At 46.5% G+C, this 16712-nt stretch overlaps 1 protein-coding gene across 7 annotated transcripts in view; it reads left to right on the forward strand.

Annotated features, from left to right (window-relative positions):
* The window catches only part of EFCAB8 (EF-hand calcium binding domain 8), a 1715964-nt gene that overhangs the window by 850074 nt on the left and 849178 nt on the right, over positions 1-16712 (forward strand). For 6 of the 7 annotated variants that reach the window (XM_078651814.1, XM_078651813.1, XM_078651812.1 and 3 more), the window contains one exon: positions 13962-14099. The exons of the other annotated variant lie outside the window; for it this stretch is intronic. In XM_078651814.1, the coding sequence (XP_078507940.1) occupies positions 13962-14099 (138 nt within the window). The remainder of the gene's footprint in view (positions 1-13961; positions 14100-16712) is intronic. 7 annotated transcript variants of the gene reach the window in all.

Here is a 16712-nt window from a genome sequence, read left to right on the forward strand (position 1 = left end):
AATCTCAGTGGGCAGAGGACATTCTTGTTCGTATTGGAGAAATTCTTGAGTCTTCAAGTAGGGGTCAAAAACGTATTCAACGTCTGTTGCAGCAAGAGGATTAACCCATTGTATCCATCTTGGATGTAGAGCTTTTGCATTCGGAATGCTCGCTTTTGTCACTGCCTCTAAGACAGCTACAGGAGTAACGACTTTTATGTTTTTTCCCTGTGCGAGGGCTCTCTTTTGCTACTGCAGTTTGAACCGCTGTCAGAATTTTTTCTGTTGAAGTGAATTTCATTTCAGCTTGTGTGTACAAGTGTGATTTGTAAGCAATTGGTACCTTTTCACCTTCATTAAAGGTTAGGTATGTGAATCCCCATCTCCCTGGGTTGCGTTAGTTTACGCGTGTCTGTAAATGGGTTGCTGCTAACATGTCTGTTTGCACTGAACGCAAACATTCTCTGTGTTTTTGAGTCCAATTAGTAAGTTTGAAATCAGGTTTGATTAAGTCGTAGAGAGGTTTAACTCTTTCTGCGCAGTTTAGAATGTAAGTTCTTCCAAAATTCAGGAATCCTAGGACTGACTGTAAGTTTTTCAGCAATTTTGGAGGTTGGAGCAGCGCACATTTTTCTAAAAAGTTTGCTGCCAGGCTTTTGCCTTCACTTGAAAGTTCATATCCCAAGAATAGGATGTTTAGGTGGGTAAGTCTTGATTTCTTAAAATTGAATTTGTACCCTTCAGAGGCGAAGCCAAGTATTATGATGTTCACCCTGTTCAAGTGCCTGTTCAAATCATCGTCTGTGAGATAGATGTCATCGACATATGATAATGCCTCATCATCATACGTTTGTAGTAACTCTGTTACTCTTGCTGAAAATAAACCCAGACTATTTTTGAATCCCTGGGGGAGACAACAGAAGTGACGCTGTGTCCCCATAATCGAGAAAGCGGTCAAGTACCTGCTTTCAGGTGTGATATTTTGACATAAGAAACCATTTGAAATATCTAACGTGGTTTTATATTTTTTGCGCACGACGTTATTCATCAGTGCTGCACTGTGTGCATTTTGTGCTGCAAAGGTTTTGCAACAAGAATTTAAATGTCTGTAGTCCAAAACTAGACGTTATGTATTGTCTGGTTTGGAGACAGGAAACAAAGGATTGTTCATGGACGAGGTGCATGTTTCAATCACACCATGGTATTCAAGTTGATCTAGGATCTCCCTGACCTGTTTTTTAGATTCTTGTTTAACTGGGTACTGCTTCTGAGCAGTTGGTTGATTTTTTTAACTGGATCTTATGGTGAGGAGAATCCTCATCCCATCCCACATGATTTTTATATAATGCTGGAGCCTGGACCACAGACCATTTTCTGTCATAGGTGTATTTTTTATGAATAGGAATATGATTTGAGAAGTCTCGCATAATGATCTCTTCGCCATGTGGGCACTCCCTGACAAATTCAGGTGGCCAGTCTTTTTCAGCCAGAAGAATGTCATAACCATTAGATAGTTTTTCCCAAAAGGGTGCTTTTATTTTCCTAGTTATGTCCCCCTCTATTCGGAGTGTTACTTCATATGGGGTACACTAACCCTGGTATCTGCAGTTTCAACCTGAATGCATTCATTCAGGTCCACTGTCTCCAGATGATCCTTCAGGATCTTGCGAGCTATGGTAATTTCTGCTGCGCTGTCCAGCATTGTCTGGGCCCACTCCCCGCTCTTGAGTTGTGTCCTCAAGATCCTCGGCATGTCTGATTTTAAGACTTGCTACCTTCTTTTTGGTGTATTGAGTTATCTTATTTTTTGGAACGTGTTGATCGTCTTTGGACTTCACGCGTTCTTCCATGTGTTTTGATTGCCCTCGTCTTTCGGATTTCTGCGAGGAAGTCTGAAAGGTACGAGAGGAACATGTATCAGTATCTTGATATCTATCAGGTTTTCTCAAATTATCCCTGTTTCTGAGGTTAAACCTTTTTTCAGAGGGCTCCTTTTGAGGAGACCTACCCCTAGATTGAGGACGCTTTTCTTTAGGAAGTGTCTGTCTAGTATTTTCCCACTTCTTTTTAGGAGTAGTGAGTGTGTTTTTAATAAAAACTTTTTCAGGATTTTCTGTTAGTTCGGGCTTTACTGGTTTCCCTCCCAAACTATCTCTTCCTAGTTCGTCATAGGATTTTTCTATTATTCTGGCCAGTTCATATGGTTGCTCAGTTACATCAAGTTATTTTAGTTTTTGGCGGATTGCCACGGATGCTGCTTCACCTTTAATATTAGCTAGTATTATAGTTGAGACCTGTTTAAAATCTTTCAGTAACTTCATACCGAGATTTAAAGCAGGCTCTGCCCCGTATTCATTTTGAATATGTTTCAGGACGTCTGGTATTACCGCCATAGATGGAACACCATGTGTTTTTATGTATATTGCAGCAAAGACTGTACCCCAAGTGTCACAGTCTTCCAGGTGTGGTGCTATCCCCATTGATAAACAGATTGTAAGAATCCTGTGTTTCTCATGAGGTGTACTATCGGGAAATACTGCCTCGATCTGAGTAATTTTTTGAGCTAACCAGAATGGAATTTGTTCCCTTTTTGTGGGTAATTTACCAGTGGCCGACTGCATGGTCTGTGGTGTTATTCTGTTTGTGTTCCCTTGATGAAGGGTTTGCTGTGGAATTCTTGTAGCAGGTTGGCCTGTTAGAGTCCGCATGACATATTGTACCAATTGCCTATGTATTTTAATTAATTGTTTTAGCTGAGCTAACAGTTCTACATCTGTCATTCTTTCAATGTCAGGATGTGGTGTATAGCTGGCTAGTACCGGCCATGTTGCTCCTGGTCTACTTAGTGGACCAAGCCTGGTAATGTCATTTTGATGTTGCAGGGCACCTTTAAACCAGAGCTGATGCTCTTGGTAAGTTAGTGGAATTTCAATACCCTCGAAAGAAACGTATTCCGCTGGATGTTCCTCTATCTTATAGAAGTGGAACACATGTGTTGTTGGATTTGCTTGTGGAAAGATAATCCATGAATAGAACACCTCTGTCTGACGATACTCATGTGCCTCTATGACAAATATAACCCTACCACCTCTTGGTGATAGGCCATTTTCTATGAGCTTTACAGCGATGGTTTTCCTTACATTTTCCGGGATGTTTAGAGCATCCGCATCATTTTGTTGAAATCCTGTAACGTCTAAACCCGGTCAGGTTGTAGATGCCGCAGTTCCACTGGCCCCGGGATTATCATCGTCGGCCATTTTGTTAAAAGTTTTGCAGAGCAAGTTTCAAGGAGACAAAGATAAGGTGCACAACATTTTTTGGGGAACATGTTGAACAAAACCAAAAACTAATACATAGGATTTACGTCCTACTCAGTTAAGGTGGATTTTTTATCCTTTTACCCACTCCAGACGTCTATTGGAGTATTTTACGGGAAAAAAGGGGTCTCTGTGAAAAGCACAACTGAGTTACTCTAGTATATAGCGTTAAATTAGTGCCTCACCAAACGTTGAGCGCCATGTAGTGTAGTTCCTATATTCCCAATAGGCTTTGCGCATTGGAATAATATATCCTATAGATGTGACATAGGACTTATGTCTACTAGGTCTCTATCGAATATATTGGACTTAATTGTGAGTGCCAGCTAGCTCAGAGGTCACTAGAAACTTTCTCGAATTCACAAGAAGGGATTTAGTTCCTGACAACTGCATTAACATGACCACTTTGTTTCCCCAAGATAAAAATGATCTTCAGAGTCGTGGAAACAATAGATAGATATTTTACTCAGTCATTTGTGCATGCTTTGTTTCACCAGAGGTGCAGAGAAATAGAGAGACAGGCGTTTTCAATAAAAAGTATTTATTGAACAGTCTTCTTTTTCATGCAGAAGAAATTAACTGCTACAATCGTAATACTGGCTGAAAAGTATAGAGCGTACAGCAAGAAGAGTATTATAAAATAATACTGTAAAAGCATGGTATGATTTATAATCCATAAAATACATACATAATTAAATAAAGACTAAAATTACTCAACTGGTGCTTCTAAAATACGCCTACCCCGATGTACCCAACCTAAGTCTTAGTACGAGGGAAGAAGAAAGTGTGGTGTAGCATAAGTTTAGTGTTCTTTTTGCCAAGAATCTATCCAAGATTTCTCTTAGGGTCTAATGGTTTAGAATGAAAGAGGTCAGCCTCAGAACTCGATTTCCCAACACCCTGCAAGGGGAGCTTGGAAACACTGGAGCTGGATTTCTCGGCAAGAGAAAAGACAGCGTCTCTCTCAGTGCGTCTGCTGGAGGGTCGGCTTCCTTCGGCACTTGCTGTAGCGAGATGCGTCGGGCAGGTAGATAGTCGAACTGTTCCAAACCACCGTGTGTTTGCTATGGCAAGTGTGGGCATATTTATACCTTGAAGGTGCTGAGTTTGAAGTAAAGGTGGACATAATAACGTCATCAAAGAGTCTCAGTTCTTTGAAAACTCCATGAGAACCTGGACAAATCAATATTCAAGCAAGGGAAAGTCCCTAACTGCTGAAGCCGAGTTTTCCAAGAAATCGTTGTGGATTTTCGGAACATGTGGAAGTAGCCATGCCGTATTTGGACTGCATAAGCTATGTCTAAATATGGTTATGATTTTTATGCCTATATAAGGACAAGATGATTTATACTTATATAAGGGCATGAATCGGGAATATTACACTAGGGTCCTAAAATGCTATACAACAGCAGGTAGTCACTAAAGACCTCAAACCTTATCAAAAATTAATTCAATCTTGCACAGGGACCAGGGGGGGGGGGCGCTAGAGGGCGCGAAGCAAGATGGCCGCACTGCTGTGAGGCTCTGCGTGACCGGGAATCTCTCCGCCAAATATCTGCTGCATCCTGCGCCTTTATAGTCATTAAAAGCCAGAGGTGCCTACCTGTGTGAGTCCTGTGCTGCCTGGGTCGCCTTGCTGCTGCGTCGGCATGCCGGTAGAGGTGAAACCGGCCCCCCCTGCACTCCCTCGAGGCGAAGACTGCAAATGGCAGCTGCCGGTCGCTGGTGAACTGCGGCGAATCGGAGCCTCCGGCTGCCGGCATGGCCCCATCGAGTGCCCTGAGGTGTGGCGCCGGGGATTTTTCCCTGCAGACATTGGCGGATTTGGAGCGGGAGGCGAGCCAGTAGCCTTCCCGTTCTATATTTTTGCTGAGTGCAGCCCATTGAGGATCGGGGGCGGCGATCCTGGGGCAGGACCTGCGGCCCTCCTGGTGAAGCTGTGGGGGCGTGCCTGGTGCCTCTCCGGCCTGGTGACGGCAGCGAGGACCGCCTGGTGCTGGAGGGGGCAGCGACGGCGGTGCAGCAACGGACCGCGGTGTGGCCTTTGAGGAGGCGCGTCGGAGCCCGCCTGGCCTGGCAGGGACGGAAGCGGAGACGAGCCCTGCGATGGTGAAGCGAAGGCCCCAGCTCTTGTGGATAACAGTGCCCGTCGGCGCTGAACGTGGTGAGTGGGTGTGCCTGCACTCGGCCCGGGCTGCGGAGGTGGGATCAGGCCCGGTGCTAGGCCGTGCCTCACTTGCTGGGCCTGATGAGGGGCAGAGGTAGTTGAGCAACTGCAGGCCTTTGGGAGCTGGGGAGGACAACTCGACGGGCCTACTACATCCTGGGCCCCTCTGTTGCAGGACGCTGCCATCGATCAGGGCCTCAGCTGTACAGGGTTGACAGCGGCGCCCCCGGATCTGCCCTATTGCGTGCTGTGGCTGCATTAGCCTTGATGACTTCTGGCATCTGTCTCCCTTGCCGCACTTCCCCCAATTTGTGCAGTGAATCGGTGCCCCAAGGTCTGGCACAATATTCCTGGGAGTAGTCGCGGTGGGCACGGCTTCTCTACGCCAGCTACTACATGGTACATTACTGGAAGATCACTGCGGTGTGATGTCTGGGTAGATAAAACGGTGGACGCCATAGCGCATCAACACAGCCCACGGGTGCCTGCTGGTAGAGGTGACTTTCCTTTCTGACCGGTGTGTGGTGTGCAGCTTCCACTCCCAATTGAGCCACTGTGCTGTGCGTTCTGCAACTATCATCTGTATAGGTGTCTGCTTAAAAGGTGAGGCCTCGGCGCTAGTTATATCTGCCTTCTAATTGTGAGACCCTGAAGGGTGCGCCAGGTCAAGCTCCGTGCTGAGACTGTTCCATATTACGCCACCCGACTCCCACCTTGCGCCGTTCCTTCATTGGCTGGCGTTTTGCGATCTGGGACCATGGGCCGGTCTGACAGGACACAGCCTAAACTCACATTTGAAACCCGGCGCGTCACCAAGACCCCACAAAAGCCTGCCTCGGACTCGGAGGTGGATGCGGCGTCGGACGAGCCCCCCACTCTTGAGGCTACACTAGTTGCCATGCAGCGGACTTTGCAATCCATAGAGGGCGCTATGACAGCAGTCAACCACAGACTAGACCACATGTCATCTCAGTTAGAAAAACAAAGCGCGCGCATGGGTGAGGTGGAGCAGAGGGTATCTACCGCAGATGGTTTGTCCACGGTTACTGACAAGGCCCTCAATATGGAGAGGGTCCTCTCGCTCATACAGGCAAAGAACGAGGATTTGGAGGCGCGGTCCCGGCGCAATAACATCCACGTTACGGGACTGCCGGAATCCACGAATGTGGGGAAAATGGAGATCTATATGGAACGCCTCACCACAGACATCTTTGGCACGGAACACCTATCTCCTATGTTTATTGTGGAGCGTGCCCACCGATTGCTGGCTGCCCGCCCAGTCCCAGGTGCCCCTCCTCGTCCTATTATTGCTAGGATTTTAAACTATTGGGACAGAGACGCAGACGCAATCTTGCGCCTGGCGAGGGAGAAGGGTGCCATAGAACATCAGTGGAACTCCCTGGCCTTTTTTCCTGATTTTACTGTTGCAGTGCAGGCCGCGCGCAGGGAGTTCGCCGTGGTGAAACAGTTTCTGCGCACGGAGGAGGTCCCCTATGCAATGCTGTACCCTGCCCGCCTACGTATTGGCGCCGCTTCGGATAACAAGATTTGTTCATCACCTAAGGCTGCTATGGATTATGCTAAAAAGTTGAAGCGTAGGAGGCGGGCCTCTACGGAGGCGTCAGGAGGGGAGGACCTAGAAGACACTGAGTGCTGAGGGATCTTCCTGGTATGTAATTTGACTACTGCACTAGGGGCAGCTGGACCTTTTTTGGACACTGTGAATGACATTATAACTGCTGGTTCCCATTTGCTATCCGTCCTGTACGTGGCTCGGCTCCTTGTCTTATGAGGGGTGAGCTTTTACAGACACAGTGGCACTAAACATGATCAAGATGTCAGGAGGGTTATATATATGCTGTCACTGGTGAACCTTTATGACTTTGCATATTTCACCCTTTTCATGCCATTTACTCTACAAAAAAAGTTACTGTGGGATTCATGCTTGCCTAGATCTGAGTTGTTTCTTACCATAATTTGGGACTCTTGAGCTACAGCATGGTACTAGGATATAAAGACATCTACTAAAGTGGCGCCGGATGTGATATAATGTCCCCCCGGTCAACTCCTGCTACGTGGGAGGTATGCGCATCTGTGCCCCCTACTTATGGGTGTACCCCGTTTTTTGCTCTTTGTTGTAGGTGAGGGGGGGAGGGCTAGGTTGGGAATGGAGATAGCTTTGGCATGGTTGGCGTGCTGAAGTGGGAGGGGGGCGGGTTGGGGGGGTGGGGGATTGTTGGTTGTTCACTACCAGGTGTCCAGTTTGGAACTGGGACGCCCGATGTGCTCTGAGCACGTATCAACCTGGTACTATTTTCTGTCACTCATTGCGCCTACCACCAGATAATGGGTAGTTCCATCAAATTTGCCACTTGGAATGTGCGTGGGCTGAACTCCCTGCGAAAGATCAGGATGGTGTTTGCAGGACTTGATAGAATGGGTGTGAAGGTGGCTTTCCTTCAGGAAATGCATTTGCCCTCAGCATCGGTGCGGAATGTTGGTGCCCGGTGGGCTGATGTGAGAGCTTCCTCCTCCTACTCCTTGTTTGCTAGAGGTGTACCCACGTTGGTGAAGAAGGGGGTCCCCTTTACTAAACTTCAGACTGAATCGGATGACTGTGGGCGATGTGTGATAATGCATGGCAGACTGGGCAGTGAGAGTGTGTTGTTAGTGAACATCTATGGGCCAAATGTGGACGATCCGACATTTTTCTCTGATATGTGTAGGGCAGGATTCTGCGGTTTCCCCGGGCTGAAATTATTTGGGGTGGCGATTTCAATGTTTACTTGGACACGTTTAAGGATAGGCAGGGAGCGAGTGACGCCCGACAGAAGAATGCATCTGAATTGCTGTGGGGTCTGATAGATGCTGGACATGTGCAGGATGTGTGGCAACTGCGTCATCCAGAGGCGCGCGAGAGCTCATGTGTGTCTTCGGGGCGCGGCTCGTGGTCCCACGTCGCCTACTGGTTGATTTCAGAGGGGGTGCATCCTTGGGTTCAGAGTGTGTGCCATGCGGCCAGGACACTCTCTGACCATTCTCCAGTGCTTCTGGAATTGTCATTGCCAGACTATGGGGCTCCGCAGTTTGCCTGGCGCCTTCAGCCGTCTGAATTGATAGACCCGGTGTTCAAACACACTATAGAAGAAGCGATCGGGCACTATTTCACGGAGAATGAAGGTACAGTGGATAGCGCCGGAGTCTTGTGGGAGGCCTTTAAGGTCACCATAAGGGGGGCATGCATAGGGACTCAGGCGGGCGTGCTGCGGGATATTAGGTGCCGGATACGGAAGCTCGCTATGGAGATTAGTGATTTGGAGCACGCCTTCTATGCTGACCCACTCAGCTGGCGACCTGTGCGAGGTTGTCTTGAAGTTCTGCACTGATCTCTATGCTGCCCGGGAGTCTCCTTCTGATGAGGATACACATACTTACCTGGACAATGTGGCACTGGTCTGGTTGTCCAATGCGCAACGTGAATATTTAGTGCAACCATTTGGGGAGGAGGATGTGCGGGACGCTATAATGGCATTACCTACCTGCAATTTGCAAAGCTGCCGGTCCGGATGGGCTGCCAAGTGAATTTTATAAGACATTTGCAACACTTTTGGCTCCCTGGCTGTTGGAGGTATTTGCGGAAGCATATGATAATGGGCACCTTCCGCCATCACTTCGCGAGGCCTTACTAGTCACACTACTGAAACCAGACAAACCCCCTAATCAATGCGGATCGTACAGGCCACTATCCATCATCAACATCAACACAAACATTTTTGCAAAAATGATTGCCACTAGGCTTCAGCCCCTGGTTCCCCTTCTGGTCCTACCGGATCAGTCCGGCTTTGTGATGGAGCGGTCCACTACACATAATTTACGTACATTGTTTTCCACATTGCACTATTTTGAACCTGACTTCCAGGCCTTGGCTGTGTTACTCGACGCAGCTAAGGCCTTTGACTGTGCATTGGTCTTACATGTTCACGGTCCTGATCCGAATGGGGTTTCCCCCCTTCTTCCTCCAGTGGATTTGGGTTCTTTGCAGTGGTCCTGTCGCCTGGGTTAGGGTTAATGGCAGGGTCTCGCCCTTGCTCCCGATTGGTAGGGGCACCCAACAGGGTTGCCCCCTATCACCGATACTCTTCTCCTTGATATTAGAGCCACTAGCGTGTAAGCTACGCCCAAAGCATTCGGCTGCGGCTTTGGGATTCCGGCAGCGTCCCTTGATCGTATCACTGTATGCGGACGATATGCTCCTGTACGTCCGGGAGCCCTAAAATCATCTATCCCCGCTCCTGAGGGAATATGTCCAATTTGAACGGTTTTCAGGCTTGGGCATAAATTGGTCCAAATCCGTGGTTTTTCCTCCACGGAGCACACGAGGGAGGTTGACTTGGACTTCCCCCTGACATGGGCTACAGAGCCAGTAAAGTATCTTGGGGTGATGATCCATAGAGACCCTACGGTGGTGGTCGCAGAGAACCATGGGCGCGCCGTTATGCGTATAGTGGAACAAACAGAGAGGCAGGCACGTCTTCTTTTGTTGTTGGCAGATAGGATTGCGGTCGTTTAAATGGTGTTCCTGCCTAAATTGCTGTATTTTTTCATCAACGTCCCTATCAGGCTGAATCTGGCCTTCTTTCAGACGCTGCAGTCAGCCCTACTTACATTTGTGTGGGGAGGTAAGCAATCAAGATGCTGCTGGGACCTTCTAGTGCAAACTTTTGATAGAGGAGGCTTTGAAGCCCCTGATATTCGCTTATATTATCTTTGTGCAGATGCGCACTTTGCGCATTACTGGCATTTCCCGCGGCGCTTCCAGCCGCATGTAGCAATTGAAACCGACGCGGTTCGTCCTATCCCGGTGCAAGCTATGATCCTCTTGGACGGGTCAGGTGGGCCTCGACAGGAAATTAGCCCTGCCTAGTGTACGTCTTGGGCCTGGAAAACTCTAGCTGCTAGGGTTCCGCTTCCGTATCTATATGCTCCTCTTCTACCCGTAGCTTCCCATTCGGGGATCTCGGCTGCGAGGGAGCCCGCTGCTTTGAAGGAGATTTCGGCTGCCGGCATAGTTCGTATGGGTGACCTGTACGCCGGGGGTCGTTTCAAGGCTATGGAGGAAGCCCAGCAGGGCGTCAATCGACCTTTTATGTTTAGCTTTATGTATATTCGCGTCCGGCAGGCAGTGCTAGATGTTTACCTGAATTTCCCGGTGGAACCTACAACCCTCAGGGCCTTGCAGGTGATGCTGACGGGTGCGAGCCGTAAGAGACTCATTACTCGGCTTTACCATGCCTCTCAGAGAGAAACAGAGTCTGAGGACCACCCTTCGCGTCAACGTTGGCAGACTGCGCTAGGCACTCCGCTCCCGATGGAAACATGGTCGGCTTGCTGTCAACTCACAGGGCGCTTAAAGGCCAATTGTAATCTCAGGATTATCCACTTTAAGTTTTTGCATCAAATATATTATACTCCCCTACAACTCCATAGGTATGGTCTGCGTGATTCTGCAAAGTGTGTGAGATGTGGGGTCGAGGATGCGGATTTCCTTCATGTGGCCTGGCTGTGTGGGAAAGTGTCGGAGTTCTGGACTGCGGTAGCTCGCATTCTATCGGAAGTGGTAATGGAGCTAGTTGAGTGTACTCCTGAAGTGTGTCTCCTAGGCTATGTCAATTGTCTAAAGCCCGCCAACCGCAGCCTTGTGGCGGTTGCCACCTTGATGGCGAAACGTGTTGTGGTGAAGAGGTGGGGTGCACGCTCAGCCCCCACAATCAAATTGTGGCTTACTGAACTATCATACTGTAGAGACCAGTTGCTGGCTTACGGGAGCAGCTGCCTGAGGCTTCCCGTCCCAAGGACTTCTGGAGTCCCTTGGCGGCGTACATGCTTGCACACCCTGACCTGCTTGAGGGCGGGCGGCTCGACACATAGGTCAATGTGAACACCGTTCTGGACTTGTTCTAGATTACAGGCTATCTACGCTGATGGCACTGAGGGTTCTACTGTGTTGTCATCAGGATACGGCTCATGTAAACTCTGCCTCACTGGAGACGCATGCATTGATGGAACTGAATTGATGAGAAGGCTTTGAAGTGTTGGTACACCTGGTAGAACGGAAAGGGGGGGAGTTCGGGGGAATTGGGTGTTTTCTTTCTGCTGTTTCGCAAGGACTACATGAGCTAAGAGATAACTAACTGTGCCTTCTACAATGTACGGATTTGCTATGGCAGCGATATACATGCGTTTGTAGATGTATGCTATATGTTGCACTCTTGAATTGCTAAGAAATCTTTAATAATTTTTTTTTTAATCTTGCACAGGGACCAGGGGTGTTTGACCTCCTACAATCTCCTAATCATGGACGTTGCTGAACAGCAAAGGTCTAATAAAAGATGAAAAAAATCAACATTTATGGGATATGAACCTCAACTAGCTGATTAAACACAAGGGGCTTGATTCTCAAAGGTAAAATTACACTTTTGTGTAAGTTTACTACTTTTCGGTATTCGCAAAGGTGAACTTAGACCAAAAGGTTAACTTTACCACTTTTCGGTATTCGCAAAGGTGAACTTAGACAAAAAGTCTAACTTTACTAATAGTAATTTACCTCTGTGAATATCGAAAAGTAGTAAAGTTATACGTTTGGTCTGACTTTACCTTTGTGAAAACTGAAAAGTAGTGAAGTTAGGCTTTTGGACTAAGTTTCCTTTGTGAATACCAAAAAGTAGTAAACTTACACAAAAGTGTAAGTTTACCTTTGTGAATCGAACCTGAGGAGTGGAAGGACCAGTTTTTACGTATCGCAAGAGAGCGCAAATTGCTGTTTAATAGAAAATATCATTATAAAATAATGTTTTAGTGGTGTTGCTCACAAAACACTTCAACCTTTTCTGACCACCCATGTACTTGGAGATGCAAGAAAGGGGTAGGTGCTTTTCTACTTGTGTGGAAGACGTGCTCTAAAGTCGAATCTTTTGGAGAGAGATTCTGAGGGCTTTTCATATGGTGATTAGTTACCCTATTTCATTCAGCTTGGACGTAATACTGTTGGCTATGGATGATGAAGGAGCAGTGGGCATGGCACCATCGAAAAGTATTCTGATGAACCATTTTCTGGAGTTGGCTAAGATGCATTGGGCGAGTGCTTGGAAAATGTTTCTACTCTTTTCACTCTGTCAATCCTGTCACGTTGTGTAATTTACTAGCTGTGAGAATTTCACAAAGAACATCAAATTAAAGACCTGTCTTCTTTTTCTTGACATGGGGCCTACTTTTGAAATATATTATTAAGCATATTTGATTGTGTTGGTACTGTTTTCCTGCTTACATAAGTATTCGTTGATAACTTTACATCGACAGAGCTGCTACTTATTAGGTGTCTCATACTAGACAGGGCAGACTGTCTGTTGGCAAAATCATATTGTGGGTTTACCAAGAATTTACAATGGGTTTACAGACCGCCCTTGCTTACGAGTGTTTGACTTTATTGTCACTCTCATTTGCTTGTTTCGTGTTCAATGGCATGCCTTGCCCTTTGTTGTTTGTTCCATCTTGTGCTTGTCCCTCCCTGGAGCATATCCTCTTTCCCATCCTTTGGCTTCACTGACTTGCATCCTTCCACTCATCACAGTTGGAGAACTACTTGTTTTCTCTTTGCTTAAGTAGTCAATGAGAGTTTTTGTGTTTTCTAGCTGTCTATTCTTCTCCCTCCACCAAATACCCACTCTTTGTATTGCTCTCACCCTAGATTTGCAGTTCTCTGTTGTGTGCTTCTCCCCCACCAAACTACCAACCACTTTGGCGCTCCATGTTACTTTCTCATGCATATTCTTCTACCCCATCCACTGTTTTGCTCTCCCTCGTGTGCTGCTTTTCCCTTTCTCAGCCCTCTCCATTGATTTCCCCATCCCGCTCCTCCATTGCCCCTAACCCATGCAGTCTTTATTTCAGAATAATTAAATGTTGTTTTTTGTTTCGTAGTACTAGACAGCAATTTGCTCTTCTCTTTTCAAAAAAGGGGGTTTGTGCTATTTCTATTTATTTTATTTACCAATCCATCTTTGATCTGTTACAAAAAAGAAATACTGCATCCACGTCATTTTGTAGACAACGCATGTGTACCTCCACACCATTGCTCATACGTGCCGAGAGAATGACGTAGCTGCCTAAAGAATTATGTAGCTGCTGTGTCTATGCACATTTTCCCCCTTTGCTCATGCTCCACTCCATCACCAAAAAGCATTGACAAAGCCAGTAAGTCCCAAAGGTGCAAAGTATTGGTTTTGTCAATGCTTGATGTTGTCTTCCTGTTAAACCCCAAATAAAAGATTTTAGGAAAAAATACATTTTTCTAGACCTCGCATAGGTGCCAGGATATTCTACCATTTTCAAACTCAAAGTGAATTCCGAGGGTGGAGAAGTAAAATTGCAATAAAGAATTGTTTCTATTTTTATTCTAACACTTCTTAATTTGAAGCCCTCCCATCCTCTTTCTTCAACAGAATATTCGTATTTGGGACATTCGTGATCACATGTGTTTACAGTCTATTCTTGCTCGAAATATCCCCCTAGGAAGAAGTCCAGTATCTGCTGTTTATTACAGCAATTCAAAAAACATGCTCATCTGTACCACATATGAGGTGAGTAGTGAAATCACAATGTTTGTAACACATCAATAGTGGACACATTTCAGAGTTGTTTGAAATATACTTTTATTAGTCCATGTATAAATTATGATTTGCATTTCGTATTACAAATGCCACTTCTAATTTGCACGTCTCCGAAAGAGACAGGTAGAAATTATTGATGGAGCGTTTCCACAAATTGAATATCTGTAGGAGGATCTATAACTAAAACAGGTGGGATATTTTGCTTACCAGGCTATAGAAACCTGAACTACACTAGCTTTGGATATTCAGGACGCTACTGCTTGTACAAAATTTACAGGCTTATTTAGGGCACAATCAGGTTATAAGGTGGGCAGTAGTCAGGTGTTGGCGGAAGGATGGGTTCAGCACCTTTCTGAACTTATCTAACCGAATGGGTAAGAGGAGGGCCCTTAACAGCCTGGTCACACTGCTACCTATGGATTCTGGAGTGCAGTGTTGGTTGTAGGTTACTGGGAGTAGTGCACTATCAGGATACATCGCTTTTGGTCCCTAACGGGTTGATCACCCGAAAATGTTTAACTAGGGTTTTCCAGCTGACAAGATCACCCCATACTCCCCTAATATTCTCCCCTAGGGCCTACTGGGACCCTTCGGTCCACTCACGGCTGACCAGCTGTCTGAATGGTAGGCACACTCCTGAAGATACGGTGGGAGACCTCTTCCAAGATATCCAGATCCTTACATTCAAGCAAATTCGTCAGGACTCCAATATCCCCCGGGACAGTTACTAACACATGGTCAACTGCTGGAGCCACTCCAATCACTATGGGGAGCGCGGGAGAAAGAACTGCCTACCCACATAGTTATACATACTCTATACCTCATGGGGAGGGGGGGGCGGTCGATACCTCATTACATGGCTATACAAAGCTAATAGGGAACACTTAGGCACCCCTTTGGTTCACCTTCGACGGGTCTGGGAAGAGGACTGTACAAGATCTCTTCACAACACTGAGTGTTCGAGAGCCCTGGAGTCCCCTAAGACTGTTTCGAAGAACGCTCGTTTTAAAAACAATCAATATATAATACTTTGTAGGGCGTACTTACACCCTCTCGACTAAATTCTGTGTTCCCCACAGCCAATCTCACATGACCCAGATTCCTCACCAGGTCGCCGACCTCCAACGTATGCTTTGGTCCTCCCCCAGCATAGCAAGCTTTTGGCACACAGTACATACTCCATTAGCCAGTCACAGAACTTGACACCTTAAATTCATGGGGTCTACCGCCTTAGGTATTTTCCCCAGACAGAAAAACCATAGGGTGTCGGCGCGCTTCACCAACCTCGCCCTCCTGTTGGCAAAGCGTCTACTAAACATGCTCTAGAAGGTCCAACACCCCCTGGCTGTCCCCCAATGGCACAAGGCATTAGTCAGATGTGGAGAGGCAGAAAGCTCTCCACTGCATTAGGAAGAAGCCCGTCGTATACGCTGGCGACCTATGGCCGCAGACTAGAATACCATTCTCATGCAGTTCAAGGAAAAAGCTGAAGAGGGCCCTCCTCCTTCACCATTCCCAAATATAAAGGCCCCTGGTTCCCGGCATCCTTCAGAGGCCAACAACAATGCTAGCCCTCATCTTAGCATTGTCATACATCTTTTCTTTTTGGGTGTTGACCCAACTTTCCCCCCTAAAGCACTAACATTAACGCACCCCCCCCCCATCACAATATGTCAGAATTTCTGCCCACTCCACAAACCCCCAAAATTCTATTTCTTATCATTATACCATTATCACTTGTGCTCCCCTAGTTTCTTCTTACCAGTTCTGTAACCCATTACCATCAGTTATTGGATCCCCCGTATCCTCCTAGGACACCTAGGGAGACATGTTGCCATAATGACGCTTTATGCGGCAGCACGAGGCTGCAGGATGCTAACATTTTCCTCATTACAAGCCAGTGCATTTCATTCTTAGCCTACAAAACGATGCTCAAACTTAAACCAGCATCCTGTTGTCACTTGTTATTTGTCTTACAAATTGATTGTGCACTGAAATTGGAATGTATCTGATAAATGCTACCCATTTTTGTTCTTATCCTGCTACAACTGCTGATGTCTAAAGTTAATAAAACCCAATCAAAATTGTTCAACAACTGGGAGTTCTGCATGAGTAGGCTTGTTGAGGTAAGGTAAAGACCTAAAAGTATTATAACAATTTACATAACCTAACACAAATGGCAAGAATGCTGGTAATTTTGACCATTTGTCACTCACTTTTGACCTTTCCCCTGGTTCCATGGAGTCATTACATTTACTTCTATGATGCCACTCTAAAAGGTACATTTTTAAGGTGTTCCATACTGCTTTGAGGAATGTGTCGGCAAACAAAGTGTGTTTATTATTCGCCAGCATATAACAGGGAGAAGATCTAGTCTAGTGGTTCAAGCTGCCTTCTCAAAACTAAGGTATCTACGTTCCAATCTGAGCTCTGTTTGTGGGTAAATCTTGCAGTGAGACCAACTATCTCTTGTAGTGTTATTGATGGGTTTCTAAGTGGTCAACAGATCAAAAAGAAGCTGTTCCATGGAGTCATGTCACTGTATCTGGTTACCCCCCAAAAACCTAAATAAAACAAAAAATT

The sequence above is a fragment of the Lissotriton helveticus genome, chromosome 7 (assembly GCF_964261635.1).
Source record: "Lissotriton helveticus chromosome 7, aLisHel1.1, whole genome shotgun sequence".
NCBI classification, from domain to species: domain Eukaryota; kingdom Metazoa; phylum Chordata; class Amphibia; order Caudata; family Salamandridae; genus Lissotriton; species Lissotriton helveticus.